This window comes from Triplophysa dalaica, chromosome 18 (assembly GCF_015846415.1).
Source record: "Triplophysa dalaica isolate WHDGS20190420 chromosome 18, ASM1584641v1, whole genome shotgun sequence".
Classification (NCBI taxonomy): domain Eukaryota; kingdom Metazoa; phylum Chordata; class Actinopteri; order Cypriniformes; family Nemacheilidae; genus Triplophysa; species Triplophysa dalaica.
The window spans coordinates 21,263,297-21,288,560 of NC_079559.1; the positions used below are offsets into that span (position 1 = coordinate 21,263,297).

Genomic DNA, 25,264 nt, shown 5'->3' on the forward strand with positions numbered 1-25,264 from the left:
CAATTACTCATCTGAAGCTGCTTATTGATTCTAATCGATTTCTCCAGTTTAGATTACAAAGTTGTAAAAAATACAGTATACAATTTAGATAGAAAACTGTGTTCGGTGGATGTGTATATTTATTCAAATATCCATATTTTACAAAGCATGGTTGCTGAGAGTATATTTATAATTTTCAAAAGAGTTTTTATTGCGTGTGTGTTTCAGACACTATACTACTATAGTGCAGAGACATTTGTCTGACTTCAGGTGTTGTCAAACACTATTGTATGATTTGTTCCATATCAAAACATGATATATAATATGTGACATTTTCCTGCCATTTAAATTTTTTGAAGAACTTTGAATGCCCTATGCCTTTTTTAAAACCTGCTCAGATTTCAACATCTAGATGCCCGTGTACACAAAAAGTAAGCAAATTAATTCACAGAGGTCAAACTGCTTAGAAAATTTGGCCAAATAAGTGGGCCCATTTTTACTCATTTGCGAAAAAGATATACAAAAAATAATTCTGTACATACGTAGGGACATTATGTGGATTCAAGTTAATTATGCTAACATATCTCTAACTAAAAAGACTGTTCCTCATTCACTCCCCCACGTTCAATCCCTGCTGGTTGTGAGACTCGACAATGTCTCGGTTACAAGTCTGAGTCTATTACCATTAGGCCACGACTGTCCCTGTACTATGCTCCTGTAGTTTAACGCAGTTAGGCTCAAATATAATTGTACCTTCACCAAACAGATGGTTTGTCTCGGAGTGTTTCCATTTATGTAAGCGCAATCCACCACTTAACAAACTGTAAAACCAGAGCTGTGTTCATAAGCCTCAAACTCACAGGACAACAGGTACAATAAACAGGACAACTCACTAATTCCCCTGATACGGGTAAATCAACTTACATTTTTCAATTATAATTCTAATTGTCAATTGACATCCCTGTGTGGAAGTGTGTGGAAGGAGTGTTCTGGATATTAAAGGGAAGCAAATCTCTCAGATTAACATTAAAAGAAATTTCTTGGTAAAAAAAATGAAATATGCTACATGTGATAATTGTTTAACCAAACGGGTTCCATAACAACTTCAGCTGCAAATAAGGCCTTCAATGCAGGACGTCATCAGGTCACTTATCTGCTCCTAGAGATGACAGGAGTGGTGTTCCTCAGGGTTCTGTTTTGGGACTTTTACCTTTAATGGTTTATATTGATTGTCTTATATCTGGTACTTTAGTTATGGATTTTGTGCTGATGACTGTGATCTGTTGCAGTGCACCCAAACCACAATAAACAGTGTTTTCTAACTGCTTGTGCCAGAAATGCTTTGCTGCTTAAAATTGGTTTTAAATGAATTGCTGAATACAACAGTCACATCGTTCTTCAAAGAAACAAACAGTAAACAGGAGACCACTCCACACCTCTTGTTGATATAATCTTTAACATGAGAGTGGAAACGATCAAGCGCTGTCAAAGGACAAAAAAAAGACAAGTTTTTAATTTGATTGGGAAAATATTTTCTGCTTATTTCCTGCCAGCTTATATTGCATAATTGTTTCTGCTGTTGTTCAGACAATGTTTAAACTCAAGACTGACAGAGCAATGGTCATACCAGCTGCTATTCCCTCTTTACTTCTTACTGTTAGCATTGTTTTTTCATACACTCTTTTTCTATGTTTACCATGAGTAAAGAATACACACAACCAGATATTCAATTTGAAAGACCTACAGGGGAAAAATCAAATGACAATTGACTGATTTATTGCAATAACATTTATAGTAAAAATATTTTTAATACATTCTGTACACAAGATGTTGCTTTAAGTTCTTTACTTTGGGGAAACATGAAGGCCATGGAACCAGAAAATAAATGAAGCTTCACACAGATGTTGAATGCATGTGAAATAGAATTGAAGTCTGTGCAACTTTCACCTCCTCCACAGCTGACGAGGAGCAAAGAGGACTAAAGATGGCTGAGAAAGTCATCCGAATTAAATAACAGATTACCGTTCGGTGTCTTAAGATCCATCAAATCCTTTTAATTGAAAAACAGGGCCTAAAAGAAAACCATCTTGTACAACTGAACACGTTTCATTTTTACTGCAGTTTTGTCAGCAACTGCCTCTATGCAACAAGATCAAGCTTCGATCGAAGAAAAACTAAAGTGACCACGAGGTCTTCTCCTTTAAAATCCTCCAGTCCTCTCAAACCGATCAGGCATTTAGGAGGGCAAAAGGCTGTAAAAAGAACTTCAGCATAAACAAAAATTTGTATGTACATACAAATGACACTTGTTCTATATCAGATGTCTTCATATAAAACATTTTTGTTTCTGTTATTCCATTTAAATGACGATTTTGGGGGCCACAGACCGTCTCTGAGGGATGTCTTCAGAATCACTCACTCATTTAGAGCGAGGATGATGTCATCTTCTAGGTCCGAGTTATCCGAGCTGTCTGCTGGAGGAACAAGAGAACAACAACATCACAGGTGACAAACCAACGAGTAAACTAACAAAATCACTAATTGTTACATAATGTCCTGTTTTTATGCATATCAAGACATCCAGCATTATGGGCTAATGTGCGCTTGAGAACATAAAAACATTCCGTTCCGTAATTTTGATTTCTTGTGGTCACACCTCTGATATTCAAATCTAAGCACCTGAACGGGATCTTCAGTAGTTAGAAAACACATCTTTGTGAAAGTGAAGACTGCATGTGTTGTGACACAACTCACTGTTGTCTAGCACAAGCTCCACATCTCTCTCATTGTCGTCAGAATCCTCATAGTCTTCTTCATCATCGTCGTCGTCGTCGTCGTCATCATCATCATCTGCCTCTTCATCCAGCAGACGAGCTACCTCCTCATCGTCTGACGGAGAGAAATCCTGCTCCACGTCCTCTTCTCCATTATTCTCATTCTCAAGCTCCGCCAGCAGAGGGTCAGTGTCGATGTCATCAATGTCATCATCAGTGTCGTCGTCATCATCATCATCATCATCATCCTCATCCTGATCGTCATCCTCCTGCGTGAAAAACACCACATGTGGATGGAAACATGACTCACAACACGATTGAGTAAAATCTGGTTTCTAGTCACACAGCGTCCTCATCTGATGGGATTTAAGAGGGTTTGGGATCTTTCCACCAAATGTTTTCAAAACTAAACATCTCACAAACCCTCCTATATTCTGAAAAAAATAAGTGTGTCTAACCTGGTCTTCCTCATCCTCCTCCTCCTCAGCAAGTCTCTGTCGACCCACTTCATACAGTCGACACACCGTGTCCATATTTATTGAGTCTTGATTCTGTTTCACACAATCACACACAACACAAACATTGACAGATTGCCGCTGAAACATTCCAGATTAAACCGGCGGACTGCTGTGAAAACCTACTTCAATGACGGCCAGGTAGCAGTCTTTAGTGTCTGTGCACAGGTCAAAAATATTCCTCTTCACATCAATGGTGGCTGCAAACATCAACATGAAAAAAAACATTCAAATGACTCCACAGTATAGTATTTTTACAGGCTGCTAAACGTGTCTATCATTGATGAATAAAGGATTTGAGAATGACTACATGTCCTCGTTCTTAAGTAAATACTGTAATGTCGTCTCGCAGGTGAATGAGACATGAGGTCATTGAGACAAAAGAGGCATGGCTTTGGAAAGAACTGAGGGGGGCGGGATCTTTGTCCTTTACACACCATCCTGAGCTTTAATGCTTTTTGTAAACATTTGTCAAAGAGAGCAAGCGACGAGTGGACAGAGATAGAGGCTCTCACCGATGGGTTTGTAGTCTGTGGCATCAAAGGTCCTGAACGAGGAGCCGAAGGGACTCTTCATCTGCTGCTCCATCATATCATCCTCATCATCAGCCTGAAGCATCGCTACAGTCCACAACATCAGCAACATCCCACCAGACATTAGCACAGTAATACACAAACTACAAACAACAGCATCTGTGTGCATGTGTGTGTGCATGTGTGTGTGCATGTGTGTGTGCATGTGTGTGTGCATGTGTGTGTGCATGTGTGTGTGCATGTGTGTGTGCATGTGTGTGTGCATGTGTGTGTGCATGTGTGTGTGCATGTGTGTGTGCATGTGTGTGTGCATGTGTGTGTGCGTGCATGTGTGTGTGCGTGCGTGTGTGTGTGCGTGTGTGTGTGCGTGCATGTGTGTGTGCGTGTCACCTCCGTAAATCACCGTCCCGTTATTGTTGAAGACGATCCTGCACTGATCGAGAGCTGGTACTGTGTGCAGAAGATGATACGTCCTTAAATCCCACTGATGCTCGAGTCAAGTAAACTGCTTTGAAGACGGAGAAATGCCTCCTTGCTGATTCAAACACATTATAAACCTGCGTCACTGCACAAACGCTGACGCCTGAACCAAGACACACACCGTCTAGGTGCACACAAACATCTCAAATCTGCTTTAAACAATGAAATACAGCGGCTCTCATCTGGATGTTTTCAGCTCCATCCTGCGGCCTTCAAGAGGGAGAAAGAATGTGATTCGTACCATGGTCTGTTTGAATACTGCATTCTGATTGGCTGGAAGGTGTGCATTAAAAGCAAAGGGCTGTAGGATGCTTCATTCTGATTGGCTGACGGTTCCACGGGAGTAAATTGTTTATCAGTTAAACGCACACCTATGAAGTATTTCCTGATGTGTAGATTGAATTACACTTCCATATCACTGTGCCAAGATTAACTGAATAAGGTTTAACTGTCCACCGCTTTTGTTTAACAAAATGACAGCTAATCTCCATCCTTTGAGAAGAAAGAACTATTCATATTTATGGGCAGAATTACATTTTCAACAACACCAGCAGGTGGCAGCGCTGAGCTGAACTGTCCACACAAAAAACAAGAGCGAAAAGGCAATCCACATGACACTATAAGCGGGTTAAAGATAACACCTAATGATTGTCTTAAAGTCAATAACACGTCTGTGGAAGAGATAAACGGCCTTTAAAAACACCGCAGCAAGCGTTCGCTCACTGTGAGAACCGCAGCTGGCTCAGAAAACTCTGTCATGTTTTTCTTCAAATGCTTCTCTGATATGACCAGGCTGTTGAATACGGCGAAAACAAATATCCATACTTGACTTTTCTGTCTAAATGAAGCAAACACATGAGCATATGAGCGTCTGTCTGTCTCGCTCGCTCGCTCTCTCTCTCCGTCTCATAACTGCATATGGGCTCAAGCAACAGCTTGAGATGAGAGCGTAAAGAATTAGTCACATTAACTTAGCACCCAATTAGAAATGAGCATAATCCAGGACACACCTCTGACTAACCAATAACTGTCAAGATCTGTCTGTGTGTCATTCATGTTGTTCATTCTCTCCCTTGCTTGCTTTGGCTTTTATCCTCTTGGTAACTGTGTAGCATGTTGACAATATGTTAAATGCTCTCCTACTCTTGCGATGAAAGTGTCTGTCACATGAATACATGTAAATGAGGTCATCACCTCACTAGAGATATGCAGTACAATGCATGATATGGAAACATTAATGTTATAATAGCATATGGCCCTTTTAAATAAACTTCATAATATCAGAGACACGAGTGTTCGGAGACGCTCACAAAGATAATTCAACACTCATGAACCTCACACACATGTAAACTCCACAGAAACACGAGTGATGTCAGGTCTAAGGATACAATCTCTGTGTTGATGATGACCTCTAAACCGTTGGGATGGAAGACGCCGCTGATGTTCATGTTGAACTTGTCAAACTTGTGGATGGCCTGAGCGGTGCGGACGTCCCACATGACACCGTCGTTCAGCACCAGGTCATCGGTGGGGTTAAATGTGGCACAGTTGCGCTTGTAGTTGTTGGCCAGATCAGGGTTATTGAGGGTCAGGGTCTTTTGTCCAGTCTGAATGTCGTATATCTAAAAACCACAAAGATACACGAGATGACAAAGATGACGTCAGAGCAGACAGAAAACATAACACAACGACACGGCTTCATCATGAATCATCCAGTTGACATGATTGTGTAACGCTGACACAAGAAAAGACTTACGTGTGCGACGTGCTCTTTTGTTCCTATGACACGGTCCTGAGAGAGTTTACTGAACTCTACATAATGATCATCCAGGAAAGAATGCCTGCAACACAAGCATTCGTTTCATCACACCCTCTTCTCTCATTTAGACATTTTTTTAGACATTCTCTCGTGTTCCTCGGACACAGTCCTCACTTATAAACTTGACAGTGGACGATTATTAGAAGGAATAATAATTATTTTCACGGTTACACGTGCAGTCTTCTCATGATTAACATGGTCAACATGTCAAAAAACGAGTTGGATGTATGATATAGTATTTGTGTGCTCGAAACAATCCCCCAGCGTTCATGTTTCAGAAAGGTTTTTTCCGAACATGAAAATCCATTTCGTAACAACTTTTCTTGGTTTCTTATTGGACAATTCTCCCGGGAAAGCACACCCACCCGTCAACCCACCACAGCCAGAAGAAAGAGCACACGCGTCAACCAGGGCGAGCGAGAGAAGGATCCTGCACACACATCAACCAGCTGGAGCAGGAGAGAGAGAGCACTGCGTTCACAAAGTTCAGCTGAGTTTGTTTTTTTCAGTGCAGTTCAGTGATGATGTTATTTAAACACTGGATTTAATGCTGGATTTGGAGATGGTTTGAGAGACTGATAGATGAAGCACTCCCAGTGCTAATAGATCCTGGACATGAACCTCGCGTGGTGAGTGAAACTGAGTCATATGTCTACACCTGTTCCGCATTTATTTGACTAACCAATAACTGTCTGTCTTTTGTCTAAAAACATATTCTTGTTCATTCTCTCCTTTGTTTACTCCAGCTGTAGTCCTCTAGTTGCATGGCCTTGTAAATTAACAGTTCTGTTTAGCGTGTTGACAAATGTTTATATGCTCATAAGTGTCGTTGGATAACTGCCTATTGATCAAGGTTTTATTGGCAATGTATGTGCACATGCTTTAGTTCCGCCCCTCTTCCCCCCGCACACGTCCGATGTTTTCAGTAATAATGTTACAGCTGTATCTGTCTCTTATAAATGTGATGAAACTAAAGACTGGCACGCAGAGCATTTGTCATAAAACTGGCATTCGGACAGAGCATAAGAGCACTTGCTCCCTGCACTTTAGTCCATGCGCTTGGATCTTTAAAATAGTGCCCAAAAGCTGCTCGGCCTGACAGTGGAAATGTGCGATACATGTGGACTTACTTCATAATGAAGACGGACTTCATACCCCACAGTGCTGATAACGGATAACTCCATGATGCTGAGGTCAACAACAGAGATCCGTCCTGACAAACACAAAACATCTCAGTATCCATCATTAGAGACCTGTCAGTCACTAGTCATTGGTAACAGGGTTCATTCATTCATTCATTCATTCATTCATTCATTCACGTGAGAATCGCCTCACCCTCAGGTCGGACATCGTTCTCTTCTTCTTAGCAACAAATTTACACTTTTACATAAACTAACCCCATACATACAACTCAAGAACTGATGTGTGTGTGTGTGTGTGTTTCTTACTCTGGAGGGCTCCAGGTGTGTGATGGCAGAGTTGTGACAGCTGTAACTGGCTTCTTCTTGTCCGCTGAACACGTTGTAGAGTTTGAGTTGACCCGTGCACGTGCCCAACATGAGGAAACGCTCTCGTGCGGAGAACGCACAACACATGAAGCCGCTCTCGTCCTCCTCAGCCTCCCTAAACACAGAGATGGGCCGAAACCTAGACAAAGCACAACATGAACACACAAACTTTAACAGTAGACATGAACAATCTCATCTGCTCACACAAACTCATCATCACATTACCTGCTGAAGATCAGATGCCTGTCGAAACAGGCTCCGTCCACACCGCCGTATTTGGGGTAGACCACCCTGCGTGTGTGTCGAGGAGTGAAGTTCACCGGCGCCTGTCGTCTCTGTTTGGGTTCAGGACACTGATGGGGTGTGAAGAGACTGAAGGGAGGACACGTCGTCACTGGATTCTTACAGCGCGCGTGCTGCTCTCGCAGATATTCTGTGATGATACTGAAAACACCAAACACGCTGACATTTAGCTTCAAAACTCACACGAACGCATTAAAGCTGCAAATCTCGTCACATTTACCATCTCGTTCTTATACATAACATTACAGGTTCACTTGACCTACTCACGTTCATACACGGTGAAGTCAACATCAATCTGACATGTCACACAAAATACAACTATGAACTTATATTGGATATGTTGAAGTTGTGCTGCTGTGTTGTGAATCAGGGTAAGGAGACAGATTACGGAGGTCTTTGCGATGATGATGACGTGTTGAGCGTTTATTGAAATGACAAGTTTTCAATTCTGAGAGCAACACTGATCTGCTGAGAAAAACTATTAGAATTATCAAATACAGTCTGTTTGAATACTGGATTCTGATCGGTTGGAAGGTGTGCATTAAAACTGTATGTTGTTTGAATGTACAGGTTGTTCCAGAGGTCGTGTTAACCGAAAATTCTCCGTCATTGACAGATTTTTTTACCAGTGACTGAAAAATCTGAAGGCCATCGGTCATTTTGACGGATTTCAGTAAGAGCAATTTGTAACTCCCCGTTTCGTCATTTCCCTTCATTCGAGCATGATTGTAGGCTACTACCCCTGTCCTGAACATCAACAAATGATCGTGAAGGGACGTGTGTTTCCCATTCATGAGCTTACTAACAATCAAAAACTCACAGTGCAGATGCATCCGTCACAGACCCCCGCGTCACATGCACGCATATACACGCAGGCGTGCAGTGGTGCGGTGTTTACAGGGGTTTTTCTATAGCATCTTTTTGAAAAAAAACTCAAGTTCCAGCAAGTGAAAAAATTACTTTCGGGTTAAAGTATGAATTACAGAATTTCCGAGAACACGTGAAGCATATTCTGGTTTGGTATGGTTTGATGCTGGTTTGTGCTGGTCTAAGCATCAAACATCCCTTACCCAGCATCTGCTGTTTTTTTCAACAGGAAAGTTCTGGGAGTTAACGCCAGTACGTCACAAACATGCCAATTACCACATAACCCCACCTTGAACCATAGTGACGGCCGGGTGATAATAGATGACAGATTCTTTAACAAGCCTGTCCGTCAAAATGACAAACAATAAAAAAGCCTAGCGCAACCTCAGGGTAGTTCCAGTCAGTTTGATCAAAACTGTTATTTTCACCTGTCTTTAAACATCAATCACAGCTTTGACTTGGCAAACGACCAAGCAGGATAACTAAATGATTTTTCACTTGGTGTCGGAATGCACGCCTAGTCGTGGATCATCCCTTCCATCTACACAGAAGAAAGGAAACACATACACACCTGTCTAGAGTGGGAGGGGAGGGCAGATGTCTGTCCAGCTGTTTCTTCACGGCTGGACTCTGGCTGAAAGCTCCGTGGTCTGACTTCTGTCTCAACACTTTTGGCCTCTTCGCTCCAGCAGAAACACAAGGTGACGGCCGCTCTCGCGAGAACGCAATACGGCCGATAAGAGGAGAGCCGTTGCTGTGGTGAAATGTAGCAGGAGGCGGAGGGAGCAGAGCCTGTGAGGTGGAGGGGCGGGGCTGGGGAGGTGGCGTATGAGGGGCGTGGCCACCCAGGCGTCCCGTGACCCCGTTGGTGAGCCGAGGAGTCCGTGGTATGGCGACGGCCGGAGGTGGCGGGGACGAGACTGAAACAGGATTGAACGGCAGGACACTGGCATGCAGCCCCATGGGCAGCTCGGCTTCTTTGGTTAACACTACCGCCGTATCCATGAGACCTTTAGACAACAGATGATTCCGAATTAGCAACAACAGTTCCTTTTCAGGAAATGAAATGCGTGACTGAGCTACAACATTAGCACGCTGCAGCCGCGCCAATGAAACGTCTGTGCCGATTAGCAGCGGCTTCCCGGATACGCGCTCGATCAGTTCCGCTGCGTACTTGCAAAAGCGCACATGCTCGCTGCGTTTATCCTGAAGCACCGGCTCTTTCATGAGCTGCTGGATTTGGCCGCTGCTGAAGAGCGGAAGCTTGCTGATGATCTGCCGCACTGCGGCGCTGCGGGCCAGTCCGACCAACGCCTTGCACGCTAGGGCGCGAATCTGATCGGCATCCGTGATGGGCATCTTGATGGTGAGCAAGGACAGCAGGACTTTGATGCCGTTGTTCGACTGCACCACATCCCACATCTTCGCCAGCACGCTCTCGCTTACGCGGTGGTTCTGCGGCAGGCGGCGACGCGGCGTGCCGGAGATGAACTTGCTGATGCTGGAGACGCGCTTGTCCGGAGCACAAACGCAGTTTATCACCACCTGCAGGGCAGACTTCTGGATCTCCGCATCGTTCACAAACACCTCGCCCTCTGCCACCACCAGTACGATGCTCATACCTGGAGACGGCAAACATCAATGTCTAGCTACAAGCGCTGGGATGACATGTTTGAAGAGCAACAAAACAAAACCTCACCAACGGTAGAAATGGTGGAACCGCTCTCATCGAGCACTGGAACGTTCTCGGCTAACAGCAGCTGAGTTTTAGGAATAACTGTCAAAATGCTCAAGATATCCAGAGCATACCTCACCGTATCAGCCCTGAAACACACATTGACCAGAAAATAACAAGCTCTTTTCCTCAAATGACAAGATAACCAGCAGGCGTTTGTCCAGACTCACCTGCCGTAGTACGTTCTCCAGTCGCAGGCGATGGAAATGAGCTGCAAGAGAAGCTGAACGCAGGAGAGTTTGTGAAAGACCTCCGCAGGCTCCCAATACAAACGTACTGGTCCGTACTCCACCAGAAACTCCACCATCTCCACCACCTGCTCGTGTGTGTATGAACATGCCTAGAAGACATTCAAACACAACAGCAGCTGGTACTTAGACATGCCGTCTGATCAGAGCCATAAAAGGAAAATGCAGAAGTACACAAGCCTCCGAAATAACCCATCTGTATCTTTCACATTTTACTGTCAATCAGCTCATATCAACATCTGCAGTTCTCTTAATACAGGTTATGACACAGTCATGAAATCAGAGAAACGCTTCTTGAAATCCAGAAACAAGACGCCCTTTTTTGCACTTACACAAAATGTATCGTTATGTGTGGAGTGCCCCAGGGTTCGATTCTTGCTCCCATTCTTTTTACCCTCCGTTTACTCCCCCTTGGTTCCATTTATAGAAAACATGGCGTATCATTTCATTGCGATGCAGATGATACGCAAATTTATCTAGCCATAAAACGCAATGATCCTGATACACGGAACCCCCTTTTTGATTGTTAAGATGAGGTCACATGTCACATGTCAGCAGTCTGAGTGCAGCCATGACACGTCAGAGGGGATCTGGCCCTCCCGGCTGGGCCTGGTTCAATCATGGGAGTTTGGGTTCCTCGCCACAGCAGGGCAGTGTTGGCCTGCTCATCGGGAGACTGCATTTATTTATTTATTAGATATTATTTATTAGAATGATCTTACTCGTTGTATAAATACCATGCACTGTGCTGTGTTTTACCTTTTCTGTTTTTCCTGTTTGCTCCTGTAAAGCTGCTTTGAAACAATACACATTGTGAAAAGCGCTTTATAATATATATAATATATAATAAAATAAACTTGAATTAAATTGAAGGTCAAAACTTGGTTTTCACAAATGTTGTTATTTTTGAATGATTCTAAAACTGAGGTTATAGTCTTTGGTCTGCCTGGAAAACATGGAGACAACTATATTGATCTGGAATATTTACCTTTGTTTCTCTACCCTGCATTAAGAACTTAGGTATGTTTTGGGATCATAGCCTTCACCTCGACAGGCAGCTTAACCCCGTGATCAACTCATGCTTTTTGCAAATTGCGTCTTCTTTCCAAGATCAAACCTATTCTCTCTACTTAATCTCTTGAGACTGGCGTTCATGCACTGATTAAATCCCTATTAGATTATTGTAACTCACTAAACTTTGGGGCGTTTAAATCTTCTATCCATCTCCTTCAATTAGAATAAAATGCTGCTGCAAAATTCTTTACAAGGAAACGAAGTCAGACCATGTAACTCCAACCTTAAAATCATTACATTGGCTGCCTATCCATTTTAGGATGGAATAACAATTTTTACTCCATGTTTTTAAATCGCTACATAGTCTGGGACAGAGTTATTTGTCCGAGGTTCTCCATCCCTTTACTCCAACAGGATCCCTGAGGTCTGAGGAACATGTCTGGATAGAAGAATCCACCTCTCGAGCACGGCATAAGCATAGGGGGATAGAGCATTTGCCATCGCTGGCCCACGGCTCTGGAACGGCCTCCATGAGTATATCAGAGCAAATTAAAATCATCTTTAAAGGCATTCTATTTCGACTTGGACAATGCATATAAGAGCAAAAGTCAAATGCCTTTTTGTTTTACTGTTAGGAGTTGTTTATGTCACTGCTTTGTGGTTTTATATATACTATTTTTAAATTATTGTCTATACTGTCCAGCACTTTGGTCATCCTGGTTGCTGTTTTTAAATTTGTTTTAGAAATAAAAATAAATTTGAAAACACATACGATAAAAACAAGAGTTCACCGAAATATCGTGAGAAACTGAAGGCTGTGCAGTGACAAATGTACCTTGAAATAAGGCTGCGGGTGTACGGTGACGCCTCCCTCTGTGCGCTGCAGAGACTGTTTCACCTGCTCCACCTTGATGGCCAGGTGAGCCTCGAAGTACCTGCGCAGAGCCATGCAGGTGTGTTTAGCCGTCTGTCTGCTGGAGAAGATCTCATCGTCGCTCAACAGCGCCCCCTGGTCCTCTGGATTCAGAATCTCCAGAGTGCTGATCTACATCACACAACGAAACGGCCGTTAATCAAACGTTCATTACAGGATTTGAAATATAACGATTCTAAAGTCCATTGCACATTGAGTCAGAAATTTCTGCACGTAAAAAAATAAATACGACCTCACGTTGTGTCATTCACATTTACACACTGCCTCTAATATTTTCGTCCGTCATAAAAAAATTCAGACGGGGTTTGATTTTCTGCCTTGTCGGCATCCGTCAAGGATTTTGAGTGGCCTTTTTAAACAATTCTCAGACACCTTAAAAACGAGAGCCAAATACGGAAAAAACCTATGTGAAAGTTTCAAAATGTATGTGCAAAGAAGAGATACAGAATTAGAGATGCACCGATAGATTGGCCAATAATCAGTATTGGCTGCTAGTTAAAACAGCCGATGATCAGGGCCGATATGTCCTGTCAATCAAAAGAGGACGGGAAAATGCAATGAATTGTATCGAAAATGTCACCATTACTAGTTGGGTGTTTAATATTCATAGTCATATGAATTATTAAGTTATTCATATTCATTTAATCTTCAGAACCAGTATCTGCAGATAACTTTGAATAAACAGCTAACGGTATTGGTGCATCTCTATACAGAATAACTTTATGAAAAGCCACATGACCACGTGATCCATGCTAGACAACATTTGGAAAAAAATGTGTAAGCAGTCATTTTTAAAGTACTGTGACAAAGTTATTATTATTGCAATGCCGTTCCAACTGTACGGTCCGTGTTCCCTTAAATAAACATATACATTTCAACAAATTGTTTCAAGACTTTCTCGTCTAAATTTTGACTTCAGATCGCAGATGCGTACCAGGTTCACGAGGCGTCTCAGGCCGTCCTGTTTGTCGAAGAGATCGAGAACGGCTCTGAAGGAGAAGCAGATGGAGAAGAACATGGTGGCGTGACAGCAGCCGGACGCGTGCGAGCACTCCAGCAGCCACAGCGTGTAGCTCACCACCTCCAACAGCAGAGAATGCGGCAGCATGCAGACCTGAACACAGCGCACGCATCACAACACATGAAAACATCACACCAAACATGGTCTGAACCCAACCCAGCCCGATGGAACGGCACGCTGATACCCTCTCCATGGCGTCCTGGTTGTAGGCGAGGTAATAGAGGCACAGCGAGACACCGGTGGCAGCCATAGAGGGCCGCGGGATCTCCAGTAACTTCTGCACTCCGCCGTGAGCCACAAACTCTGCCGCAAACTTTTTATGGAGCAGGAGAGAAGCGAGGTACTGAAGAGAGAACACCAGAGAGACTATCACACACAGAAGATCACGAGCGTTTGACTGCTCGAGTGTGTGCGTGAGATACTTCTCAAATACCTTCAGGGCTTCAAAAGTCAGCTGGACATCATTGGTCTGTTTGAGGTCCATGTAATGCATCAGAAGCTCGCGAGCGCCCAGCTGCATGAAAACTGCTAACAGCTACACAGACAGAAAGAGAACCGTGTCATTACACTGAATTCTGACCGCAAGTCATGTATGATCTCGGAGCCAACTGTTTTTCTGAAGTTACCTCTTGGTATTCTCCCAGCGGCGTGAGGTACTGCAGTATAAGACGCTGCTCTATGCCGTCTGTGAGCGGGTACAGATGATAACTGTTTCCTATGACCCACGGGCTCATCTCGGACCAGCTGCTGTTGGACAGCTCACTGAAGCTGCGCTCCAGATCCGGCGTGGTGAAGTTGAGCTTCTGCTTTACTTTGCCTCCGTTCTCCGTCTTCCTCCAATTCTTCGCACCCTCTGCGGGAGGATCCGCTTCGCTGGAGTCCATCGTGAGAGGTACAGCGGGTTTCATCTGACCCTTCATCCCCGCACACCTGCCGGTGCTCTTCGAGGGCGGATCGGTGTCCGAGCTCTTCTGCTCCACCGGAGCGAGCGGGACGCTGTGGGGGAATTCTCCATCCACGGCCTCCTCATCCACAGGCAGCAGCAGCGGCGGCGGGGCGCTCTTCAGCGGACGTTTACAGTCCCTCCTGTTCTCGCCATCTTTATCCTGAAGCTCTCGCAGCCTCTGGAGCATCAGAGGAACCTGCAACACACATCACCACATTCAGCATTGACTACAAATGCAAAACGGTTCAATTACAGGCTTGTAACATCCATTTCCTTTCTGCCGTCTTTATTGGCATCACTCCAGAGATTCCCTGAAGAAACTCCATTTCTGTCAGACTGCAGGATGAAACATTTCTGTGAAAGGTCAGAGGTGTCAAAAACATCATCTGTGAGGTAGCAGTGGGTTCAGACTACGCCTGGATCCATGTTGTCAACTAGACGTTTGGGGACAAACTTCATGTAGTCTGTGGAGGATGTCCAATCTTAATTATCTAAGTTTGTGGTAGTTTCTAAAGCTTGATTAAATATACAATAAATTGTTTGCTGTGCATGTTTTAGCATCACATCAGCATGTTGAATAATGTTCATAATGATCATATTAAAACAAGAATATTTGACCATCTTAACGCTATCAAATACGATTTTAACGTGACACTGACATGCTATAACACAATAATCAGATGTTTGAACATTTTAGTATATCGTTAGCGTGCTTTAGCATGTTGGTAGCGTGACAACACATTCTAGCACAATGTAACGTGTCAGCAAACATAATGAGGCACTTGAGTGTAAGTGCAGATGTGACTACATCAGTGGAAGCAAAATCTGGACACAGAGATCTGCATACACATGTACGTCATGAGTGTTGAAGGCATCATGGCACTCACGAGTACAGAGTTCTCCTCGCGATAGTTAGCAGCAATGTCCTGATTCTCCATGGCTCCAGCCAGCAGTCCGGTGGCGTAGATCCTGAGGGGCTGTTCAGCCTCCCGAGCCCATTTGAACAACCGCTCTACAATGCCATCCTGTCTCAAACACACCAACACAGACACGATCATAACCTGCTCATCTCATACAGCCAACAGTTATGACAAATAAAAAAAGCACCTTTTCCTGAAAGACCACAGCGGTCTCGAGGCCTGGCATGATGTTGAGCAGCAGTCTGCAGGCGGCAGTGTTCAGCGACACCTCTCTGCTGCTCATCACGTATGAATTCACCAGCTGGAAAAACACACAAACACGTCAAACGCTGCTCCGCGTGGAACACTGGGCTCATGCATCCATCTTACCGCATTCATAAAATCATCATTCTTGAACAGGATTTTCAAAAGGTGTCCCAGCATGCACTCCGGGTCTGCCCGTCCTTCACAACAAAACAAGATTGATTTCATTAGTATAACATGACCTGCACGACTGCATCATTTCAGTATATATTTTCAATCTGAAACTCAATTTCAGGACCCGACACAGTCATGAATGTCAGAAAGTGGACACGTCCATGAGTTAAGCATAACTAAAGGTTTTTACCAGGATGTCGGTCATCAAACGGATCGGGATCGGCCTTGTGATATTCCTCTGTCTCCCTCTCGACAAGCTCAGAAATCCTTCAGGAATTGAGGACAGTGTAAATAAAATACTGAACTTCACAGCTCTTCAGATCCAGCACACATTTGGGCTCGTATTCACAAAACATTTTTAAGCCTAAGAGTTGCTCCTAACGTGACGATTGAAGAGATTTCTTTTTTTTATTTAAACAATGGGCGTGTCCGAAATGTTTGTGCTAAGAGTATGTCACAAAGCGTTTTAACTTTTCATATTCTGCATGTCTTATCACAGGATATAAGTACAGAAGAGTCAAGTTTTAAATAGGAAAATATCAAAACTCTCTGGTCATTTTTGAACGTGATGCTAATGGTCTCATTGGATACAATGATCTATGCTAAGCTATGCTAAAAGCTGACCCGGAGATCAGCAGAATACGTTCCAAAGCGGAACTTATTAACTCTTGGGGAGTTGGAAAATGAGCATATTTCTAAAGAAAGAGGAATGTTTCTTTAAAGTCCCAGTGAAATTAAAAAAGACAACTCCTATTTTATATACGCATGTTAAACAGCATGGGCGGAGCATCTGTTAACTCATCCCCTTCAACTGTCAGTCTGCTGCCAGTTCCATTTCAAAATGCAACGGCTGTTTTTATACAAACAGAAAGAGAAAAGCCACACCCACTATTTTTCTCATTCCAATTTCCATTTCACTGGGAAATGCGCAAAATATGAAAATAAAAACAATCATAACTCCCGGTTCACTGGAGTTCACAAAACATTTTAAAATATTTACAGTTGAAAGAAAAAGTATGTGAACCCTTTGGGCTTACTTGGATTTCTTCATAAATTGGTCATAAAATGTGTTCTGATCTTCATCTAAGTCACAACAATAGAGAAACACAGTCTGCTTAAACTAATACCGCACAAACATTATACTTTTTCATGTTTTTATTGAACACAACATGTAAACATTCATAGTGTAGGGTGGAAAAAGTATGTGAAACCCTAAGCTAATGACTTCTCCAAGAGCTAATTGGAGCCAGGAGTCAGCCAACCTGGGGTCCAATCAATGTGATGAGATTGGATGTGTTGATTAAAGCTGGCCTGTCCAATAAAAAACACACACCAGTTTTGAGTTTGCTGTTCTGAAGAAGCGTTGTCTGATGTGAACCATGCCTCGCACAAAAGAGCTCTCAGAAGACCTACGATCAAGAATTGTTGACTTACATAAAGCTGGAAAGGGCTACAAAAGTATATCTAAAAGCCTTGATGTCCATGTGTCCACGGTAAGACAGATTGTCTACAAATGGAGAAAGTTCAGCACTGTTGCTACACTCCCTAGGCGTGGTCGTCCTGTAAAGATGACTGCAAGAGCACAGCGCAGAATGCTCAATGAGGTGAAGAAGAATCCTAGAGTGTCAGCTAAACACTTACAGAAATCTCTGGCACATGCTAACATTTTTGTTGACAAATCTACAATAAGGAAAACATTAAACAAGAATGGACTTCATGGGAGGACACCACGGAGGAAGCCACTGCTGTCCAAAAAAAACATTGCAGCACGTTTGAAGTTTGCAAAAGAGCACCTGGATGTTCCACAGCACTACTGGCAAAACATTCTGTGGACAGATGAAACCAAAATTGAGTTGTTTGGAGAGAACACACAACGCTATGTGTGGAGAACAAAAGGCACAGCACACCAACATCAAAACCTCATCCCAACTGTGAAATATGGTGGAGGGGGCATCATGGTTTGGGGCTGCTTGGCTGCCTCAGGCCCTGGACGGATTACTGTCATCGATGGAAAAATGAATTCCAAAGTTTATCAAGACATTTTGCAGGAAAACTTAAGACCATCTGTCCGCCAACTGAAGCTTAACAGAGGATGGACGATGCAACAGGACAACGACCCAAAGCATAGAAGTAAATCAACAACAGAATGGCTTCAACAGAAGAAAATACGCCTTCTGGAGTGGCCCAGTCAGAGTCCTGACCTCAACCTGATTGAGATGCTGTGGCATGACCTCAAGAGAGCGATTCACACCAGACATCCCAAGAATATTGCTGAACTGAAACACTTTTGTAAAGAGGAATGGTCCAAAATTTCTCCTGACCGTTGTGCAGGTCTGATCTGCAACTATAGGAAACGTTTGGTTGAGGTTATTGCTGCTAAAGGAGGGTCAACCAGTTATTAAACCCAAAGGTTCACATACTTTTTCCACCCTGCACTATGAATGTTTACATGTTGTGTTCAATAAAAACATGAAAACGTATAATGTTTGTGCGGTATTAGTTTAAGCAGACTGTGTTTCTCTATTGTTGTGACTTAGATGAAGATCAGAACACATTTTATGACCAATTTATGAAGAAATCCAAGTAAGCCCAAAGGGTTCACATACTTTTTCTTTCAACTGTAAATTACATTTTTATTTTAAAATAAAGTAAAATGATCTTAGTCATGAAGTCATATTACAACAATTTAGATTTGTCAGCATGATACCTCATTCTATAATATTTCTATGTTTAAATGACTGACAGAGACCCATCCTCTATCAGCCAATCACTTGAGTCGTAGTCAGTGAGCTTGCTGACATTATCCATAGCAAACAGGTCAACCCCGCCCTAACATTAAGATTTCTTTTGGCTCCTTAGTAAAAGTTGCACTCTGCAGAGTTGTGAATAGGTTTCAAGAGGAAACTTTTACAGCTTTTTACATGTATACAGCTATTTATGAGAGCTGTAGTGGTGATCAAATGTTTTGTGAATATCTAGTGATATTATAACATTCCAGTGCTGTAATGACTTTGACACACATGAAGGCGTGTCAGTAATCTATAGTAATGTTTGGTGTGTGTTGTTTTGTCTCACTTGGTGAGAATGTTGAGCAGTTCATTTGTTCCAGACTGTTGTTCTCGTTCCCACTGCTCCAGTAGAGAGCTCAGCTCTGCTTTAGAGTCCACGCTTCCCTCGCCGCCGCCAGACGCCATCTGAAACACACAACAACAACAACAGACTGTTTACAAACACAGTGCAATGACAAACAGTACACACAGCAAATAATACACCTTTCACCACTCTTTTACATGTGTGGAGAAGTCAAACCATTTCACCGGTGGAAAACAAAAACATGAGCATCTAAAACCAGTTCAAATCAATAAAGTACAAATCAGGTGTATAAACGACACTGATAAATCACAGATAAAAGACACACAGCCATATGAACATAACAATGAATTCATAACAACATTCGGTAACACTTTCCTCGAAGCATGTATGTATAATACATTATAAAAGTAGTTAGAACATTATAACAATTATTAATTCATTGTTACACAATACATTTAAATTGGTTATACTTCGTTACAAGTACATAAAACACACATTATGAAGAATTTTAATGCATTTGATTTTACCCTTTAATAACTCTTTAGAATGCAGTATACATACATGCTTCAAGGAAAGTGTTACCCAACATTCTCCTCTAGATGGCATCTTAACATCACTGATCCAAATAAAAGAACGGTTTGTAGTTGCTTTCAATCATGGAATCATTTGTAAATCATGGAATGAACCTGAATACAAGATTTTAAGCTGCTCAAACACATGAAGTATACTCATTATGAATTTCTGACTGTTTTGCAGGACCAGACGTTTGTAACAATCAGTTTGTGCAATAGTGAAAAAATAGCCAAAAGCCATGTGCTGTGTTCTGCTTTCAGCCAAGAATTTATTTTAATTTGGCTTCGGACAAGAATTTTCAAGAATTTGGTGTATCCCTAGTTTTAAAGATGCAGTCCGTAGGATTGAACTCTATGTCGCCATCTCAGTTTGTAATTGCTACTACAGGTGATGTGCGGAAGCATTTCTTTACATGAGTTGTGATTGGGCACTGATCAGCGGAGCAGATGAGTGTGATGTTTGAGTCGTGGCCTGTGACAGTGCAGCAGTGAGAACCTTCACTGTTCATCAGTAGCACATAACAAACACAGATACCATGACAGATGATATAACACTAAACTAATAAGAACATAAACAGACACAAATAGTGCAAATCAATCCACTACACTGAAGATGCGAAACACTTCAATTTCAATAGTGCCTGAATTTCGCAGCAGCTTTGCGGGTTTCCTGCAGGTTCCGCAGGATTTACGCATTATTATCATGTAGATATAATTCACATCCACAGTATAACAATGATTTTGCTCTGCAAGCGAGCAGCACACTGCACGCTTTTCTTGTAATTGATCAAGCTGGAGTTTTGCACGTCTTATTAAGTTACGCCATTTAAAAAATACAAGCCATTTTAAAGCATTAAGAACTTGAATCGTCGGTCTTCAGTCAGAGCGCTCACACACACACACACGCACAGACTCCGCAATCTCAGGCTGCTCGCGACAAATGTTAGATCAAGTTATTTTTCGCAACTTATTTATACACATAAATGTTCAGAGACACACACGGGTGTGATTAAATGCCCGTCTTGCCAACAATACACTCAAGGAATAGGCTAATGTACTAACTAAGTGTGTCTAAAATATGCTTTTAATCTTATAGCTTCATGAAAACATTTGAGGTCTTTTCAACAACATACACAATAAAGCTATGAAGGCAATATAATTATTTACACTTAATATATAAATTCAATATGTTCTAGTTAATCCAATGATGATCTAAATGATTAATTGAATAGTATTGTATGCAATGTTAAAGTCATAAGAACATATTTTTTCCATAAATGAATATAATTTATTCCATTCAATTCATTTTTTCATTTGTTCCTTGTTGTTTTTTTGTTGTGTTGCTTGTGGTTTACAAAATGTTCACAGAATTCTGCTGGGTGCTCCCTTCTTTCTTTTGTTATTATTAATATAAGTGTTATGATTAAGATTTCTCAGTCTTTATGAAAGATTTTTTAAATCTTTAAAATGTTTCAGAGCCTGTGTTCTTAATTTCTATATAAATTTACCTTTTTACACCATATATATATCGGTTCAAAATATCGGCTATCGGTCTAATTCATATGGAAATAATCGGTATCGGCCTGAAAAACTTATATCGGTCGACCTCTAGCAAGGATCCTCTTTTCTTGTGGTATAAATCCACAGCTCACCCCCTTCCTTTACAGTGGTTCAGCTGTGATGTTTCTTTACATTTATTTTTCAGTTGAATTTGTAGTTTAAAAGTCAATGTTGTTTTAACTCTTTCACCGCCATTGCTGAGTTATCTCGACATTTAAAAAAAATGGTTCCCCAACAAAGACGAGTTATTATGGCAATCAGTGTTTGTACTGTTGTACAGTAGGTGGCGCTGTTACACAACTTTGGGGAAAAGTACAGAATTCCAGAACCTAGAACATATATGTTTTAGCGGTTTTTAATGATTGTTCCATGTGTAATCTGGGTGGCAAAAGCGATGCATTTGCAAAAGAAACCTAACCACATCTACGGAGTGATAAAAAAACGAACAAATATCGAAATTGTCCATATATTCTTTACAGAAAATTTATTGTGAGCCATTAAAGTTGGGTGAAAATGTTTAAAAACTTTTTTTTTTTTAAAGGCTGGCGGGGAAAGAGTTAAAAGTTAATGAGTAATCATGTTAAATAATCGGGATCTCAATATTGCTTTTTACTTTGGACAAAAAATACTTCTCTGCATTATAAAGCACATTATACTTTTTACTCCACTACATTTAATAAATAAATGTTGTTTTTAATTTATAATCCTTGAGTACATCATAATCTTATATGTTTTTTACTATCCATCTCTTCTGTGAAATTAAAATTAAAAATAAAAACACTAACCCTCTCTTTCTCTCAACAGGTAGTGGTGTAATTTTTGTTGAAACCAGTTACTTTGTATTTGCACCTACTGTATTATTTCTCCTGTATGACATATCGCTCATTGCTCTCTGAACTCGAGTTATTGTGTATGAATGAACAGTGGTTTTGTGATAGTAAGTTCTTTTTGAAGCTTAAGAGCAACATCCACAGTTAACGCACAGATCGGATTTACACCCGTCAGTCTGATACCCTATCCAGCCAAAAAGACCCATATGAGACCAAATTCCCATCCAGAGTATCGGATCGGTGCATTCCTAGTTTATCTCCTAAAAGTTAAATGAACACATCACATCAGCAGGTGAAACATCTTACTGTCCAGTACAATACAGCCATTCATCTTCTCTTATATAAATAAAACCAACCTCTCATGTCTTCTATAAATGATTTTCTCTCATAAAAGCTAAAAAGATGAGAAGAACTGCCTGTGATATAAAATTGCTTTTATCCCGATAAAAGATTTGAGTTTTATCACGCACCCCTATCTTAGTGTCAAGACATACATTCCTGCATCCCTAACAGACATGTGGCGCTGATGAAAGTTTTGTGATAGCAGCTTTTTATTTGGCGATTAATTACATCAGAAATAATTGCAATAGTCGATATTATTGTCATTTTATGCCACTGATTAAGTGATGATAATTTAATAACGCAAGTACACCCTTTTTAAGAGCAAAGACCTTTAATAGACTATTTTGGACATTTAATTCACGTTTCTTTGCCACATGTTAAAAGTACCCCGCAGGGCATATTAGTGATCTGTTATGTTTCATCTTTTAAGTTTTGCTATGCACAGCTCTATGTCCTTTGAATTAAAGTGCGCAGTGAACTCTGTAATCTTGAATCTCATGCTGGCCTCGTTCATTTCAAATTGGCTCCAGGCTGTCACTGCCTGCCAGTGTGGCGATGTGAACAGAAAAGGTCACGTGACTGCCGGAGCTCTACATGACGCGGGCTACTGTAATAATTTAGCCACTTGCGCGTTACCGCCTGTTTGCCGCAAGCAGCAGTGTAATCTGTTCCACAACAACGCTTAGCTGCTCGCAGATGCACCGGACTGTTAATCGGGATAATTTGCAGCACAATTGGCCGATGCGGATTAATATCAAAATCCCCAAAATCTTTCATAAACAAACAAAAAATTTGAGAATTAAATGCCAAAGCCATAAAACATACAATTAACCGTTATAATCGCCATGATTTATAAGACAATTAACCGTTAGCCAAATTTCATAATCGTGACAGCCTATCCATAACATTGCAGTTTACCAAAATGGTTTAAAAAAATAGCTTAAAACTGCCTTGGTTTACGACATCATAACCCTGTAGCCAATCACGTTAACAGATATCAGCTATAGATATACAGTTAGGTTTATTAATATTTGGACAGAAGCACATTTTGTGTTATTTTAGCTGTGTAAGTGCACAGTCTTGGGTTTATTTAGTGTATTCACATCCAGATTAGCTGAAGGCTTTAGGAATCACAGCTCTTTAATATGAAGCTCCTCCCCTTTTATAAGGGACCAAAAGTAATTAGACAGTTAGATCAAAAGCAGTTTTAATACACAAACTGTATAAGGATGGCACATATTTCTGGCACTAAAGCGTTCTGCTTCTGCAAGCTCACAGCTCGAATTGGGCATCTGTGTCCCAACAATCACTGGAGGAGGTGCCTAATGTTCACGTTAATGAATCCATGTATACCAAATGAAGCAAGAGTGTAGGTATATTCAAGTTATGTTAATGCACGAAGAAATGGTCACAGGAAAATGTTTTCCGTTTTAAGCTCGAAACGATTGTTTTCTAGAGTTTTAAACGGTAACAGTATCAAATGCAGTAGGACTTTAACCGTCACCACAGCTCCTAATATGGCTACATAATGTGCTAGGTCATAATGTTTGAGAATGTTAAAAGCATTGGTGATTGGTTGCTAAAAATGAACATTTAATCTTGTCCAAGAAAACAAACATTTAAAAACGATCAGAGTTTTGAAATTATTCTCGATCAGCGCCACCTGCCGCGCATGCGTGACCGGCAGACATTTGTTTTGCATTTGTTCCGAAAAGATTTTTTCAGGTGTCATTTGAAGCGAAAGAGTCTTCATATGTGGCTGTGCATTTTGACGTAGACTTCTGCAAATCATTCTCATATATCGTTGAACTTGACACTCAAGCTGTCACAGAAAGCGCGTTCACACAGACATCGCCACACAATCGACGCCGTCCCGCACAGTATCGTACAAGAAGAGATTTACATGTGCACGGTAAACATATTTACAATTCGGTTAAGAAACGTCACAGTCATGTTCTACAGCAGGAGAATGCGTGATGTGCGTGTATAAACACAGCAGTGTAACTTCAGCCCCACGCGTGTCCCGCATTCACAGTTCACGAGACAGAATGACAGCTATTCCAGACTAAAGCAGAATATAAACAGTGTTTACAGTCCATGTGCTCGTGTGTGTTAACGCTGGAGTCTCACCTTCAGCGAACACAAACACTCCGCCTCAGAATCACTCGGGGTCGTGCAAAGAGCAGCTGACGCGCGTCACACAGCGTTATAACACCATGAATAACCTTATATAAACGCTCATATCACTCGTGTCTATCTTCAGCAATGTGCTGCTGCAACTTTATGATGGCGACCACTAAACACGTCATGACCCGGAGACGACAGGCGCACGTCAGTGACGTCAGCCCAGTGCAATCTCGCCCATTTTTTTACCGTTTTCGTTCCGGAAGTGTTTTTCGCATTTAGTTTTTCCATATATGTTAAACAAGTCTGTATCGAAGAGTTCTAGTACATGAAACAACCAGTCAGCACAGCATTACAAAGATTATTAAAAAAAACACAAGTATTTGAAATCCACACAAAGATTGAAGTCTCTAGACACAAGGGAGTTGGACTACAATCCCAAGAAGAATTGCGAATGACGTAGTGGATGGGGAAAAGATGGGCGTGTTGCGTTGTGTTCGCCTTGACGAAGCGCTGCGCAGACTAATCGATTTGTGACAACAGAGTATCGCGAGAGCGATTCGACAGAGCATACGGTTCTGAGGTGACTGACTCGCTCTCGCGGTACTTGGATGCCACAATACGATCGATGTGCACTGCGCTACATAAAGACGAACAGGACTGCTGGAAACAAACGAAGGGATTCATTTAAAGTAGTTGTACTAGTAATAACACATGTTTGGCAGCATTG

General features: G+C 41.7%; 1 protein-coding gene across 2 annotated transcripts; it reads right to left on the reverse strand.

Moving 5' to 3' along the window:
• Positions 1-1,738: 1,738 nt before the first annotated feature.
• LOC130440224 (DDB1- and CUL4-associated factor 1) lies at positions 1,739-24,709 on the reverse strand. 2 transcript variants are annotated; one of them, XM_056773206.1, is made up of 25 exons: positions 24,541-24,709; positions 19,089-19,207; positions 16,204-16,280; positions 15,966-16,039; positions 15,784-15,897; positions 15,564-15,701; positions 14,357-14,872; positions 14,164-14,265; positions 13,915-14,073; positions 13,644-13,823; positions 12,611-12,820; positions 10,684-10,853; positions 10,478-10,602; positions 9,350-10,400; positions 7,834-8,052; positions 7,549-7,747; positions 7,231-7,313; positions 6,038-6,122; positions 5,670-5,903; positions 4,192-4,285; positions 3,784-3,888; positions 3,395-3,468; positions 3,212-3,304; positions 2,734-3,022; positions 1,739-2,450 (listed from the first exon to the last, which is right to left on the reverse strand). In XM_056773206.1, the coding sequence occupies exons 2-25, from the start codon at positions 19,205-19,207 to the stop codon at positions 2,395-2,397; spliced, it is 4,566 nt and encodes a 1,521-aa protein (XP_056629184.1). In that variant the 5' UTR covers positions 24,541-24,709; the 3' UTR covers positions 1,739-2,394. The 2 variants fall into 2 exon arrangements, with proteins under 2 accessions (XP_056629184.1, XP_056629183.1); XM_056773205.1 differs by having other exon boundaries at positions 1,739-2,453.
• Positions 24,710-25,264: the final 555 nt, after the last annotated feature.

Bases quoted from the DNA above. Each gene is read 5' to 3' on its own strand.
- LOC130440224 (XM_056773205.1), bottom strand. From the start codon at position 19,207: ATGGCGTCTGGCGGCGGCGAGGGAAGCGTGGACTCTAAAGCAGAGCTG. The intron at 10,603-10,683 runs GTGAGTCTGGAC...TGTGTGTTTCAG, and splicing joins TGGAGAACGTACTACGGCAG to GGCTGATACGGTGAGGTATG. The intron at 3,469-3,783 runs GTGAGAGCCTCT...TGATGTTTGCAG, and splicing joins CACAGACTACAAACCCATCG to CCACCATTGATGTGAAGAGG.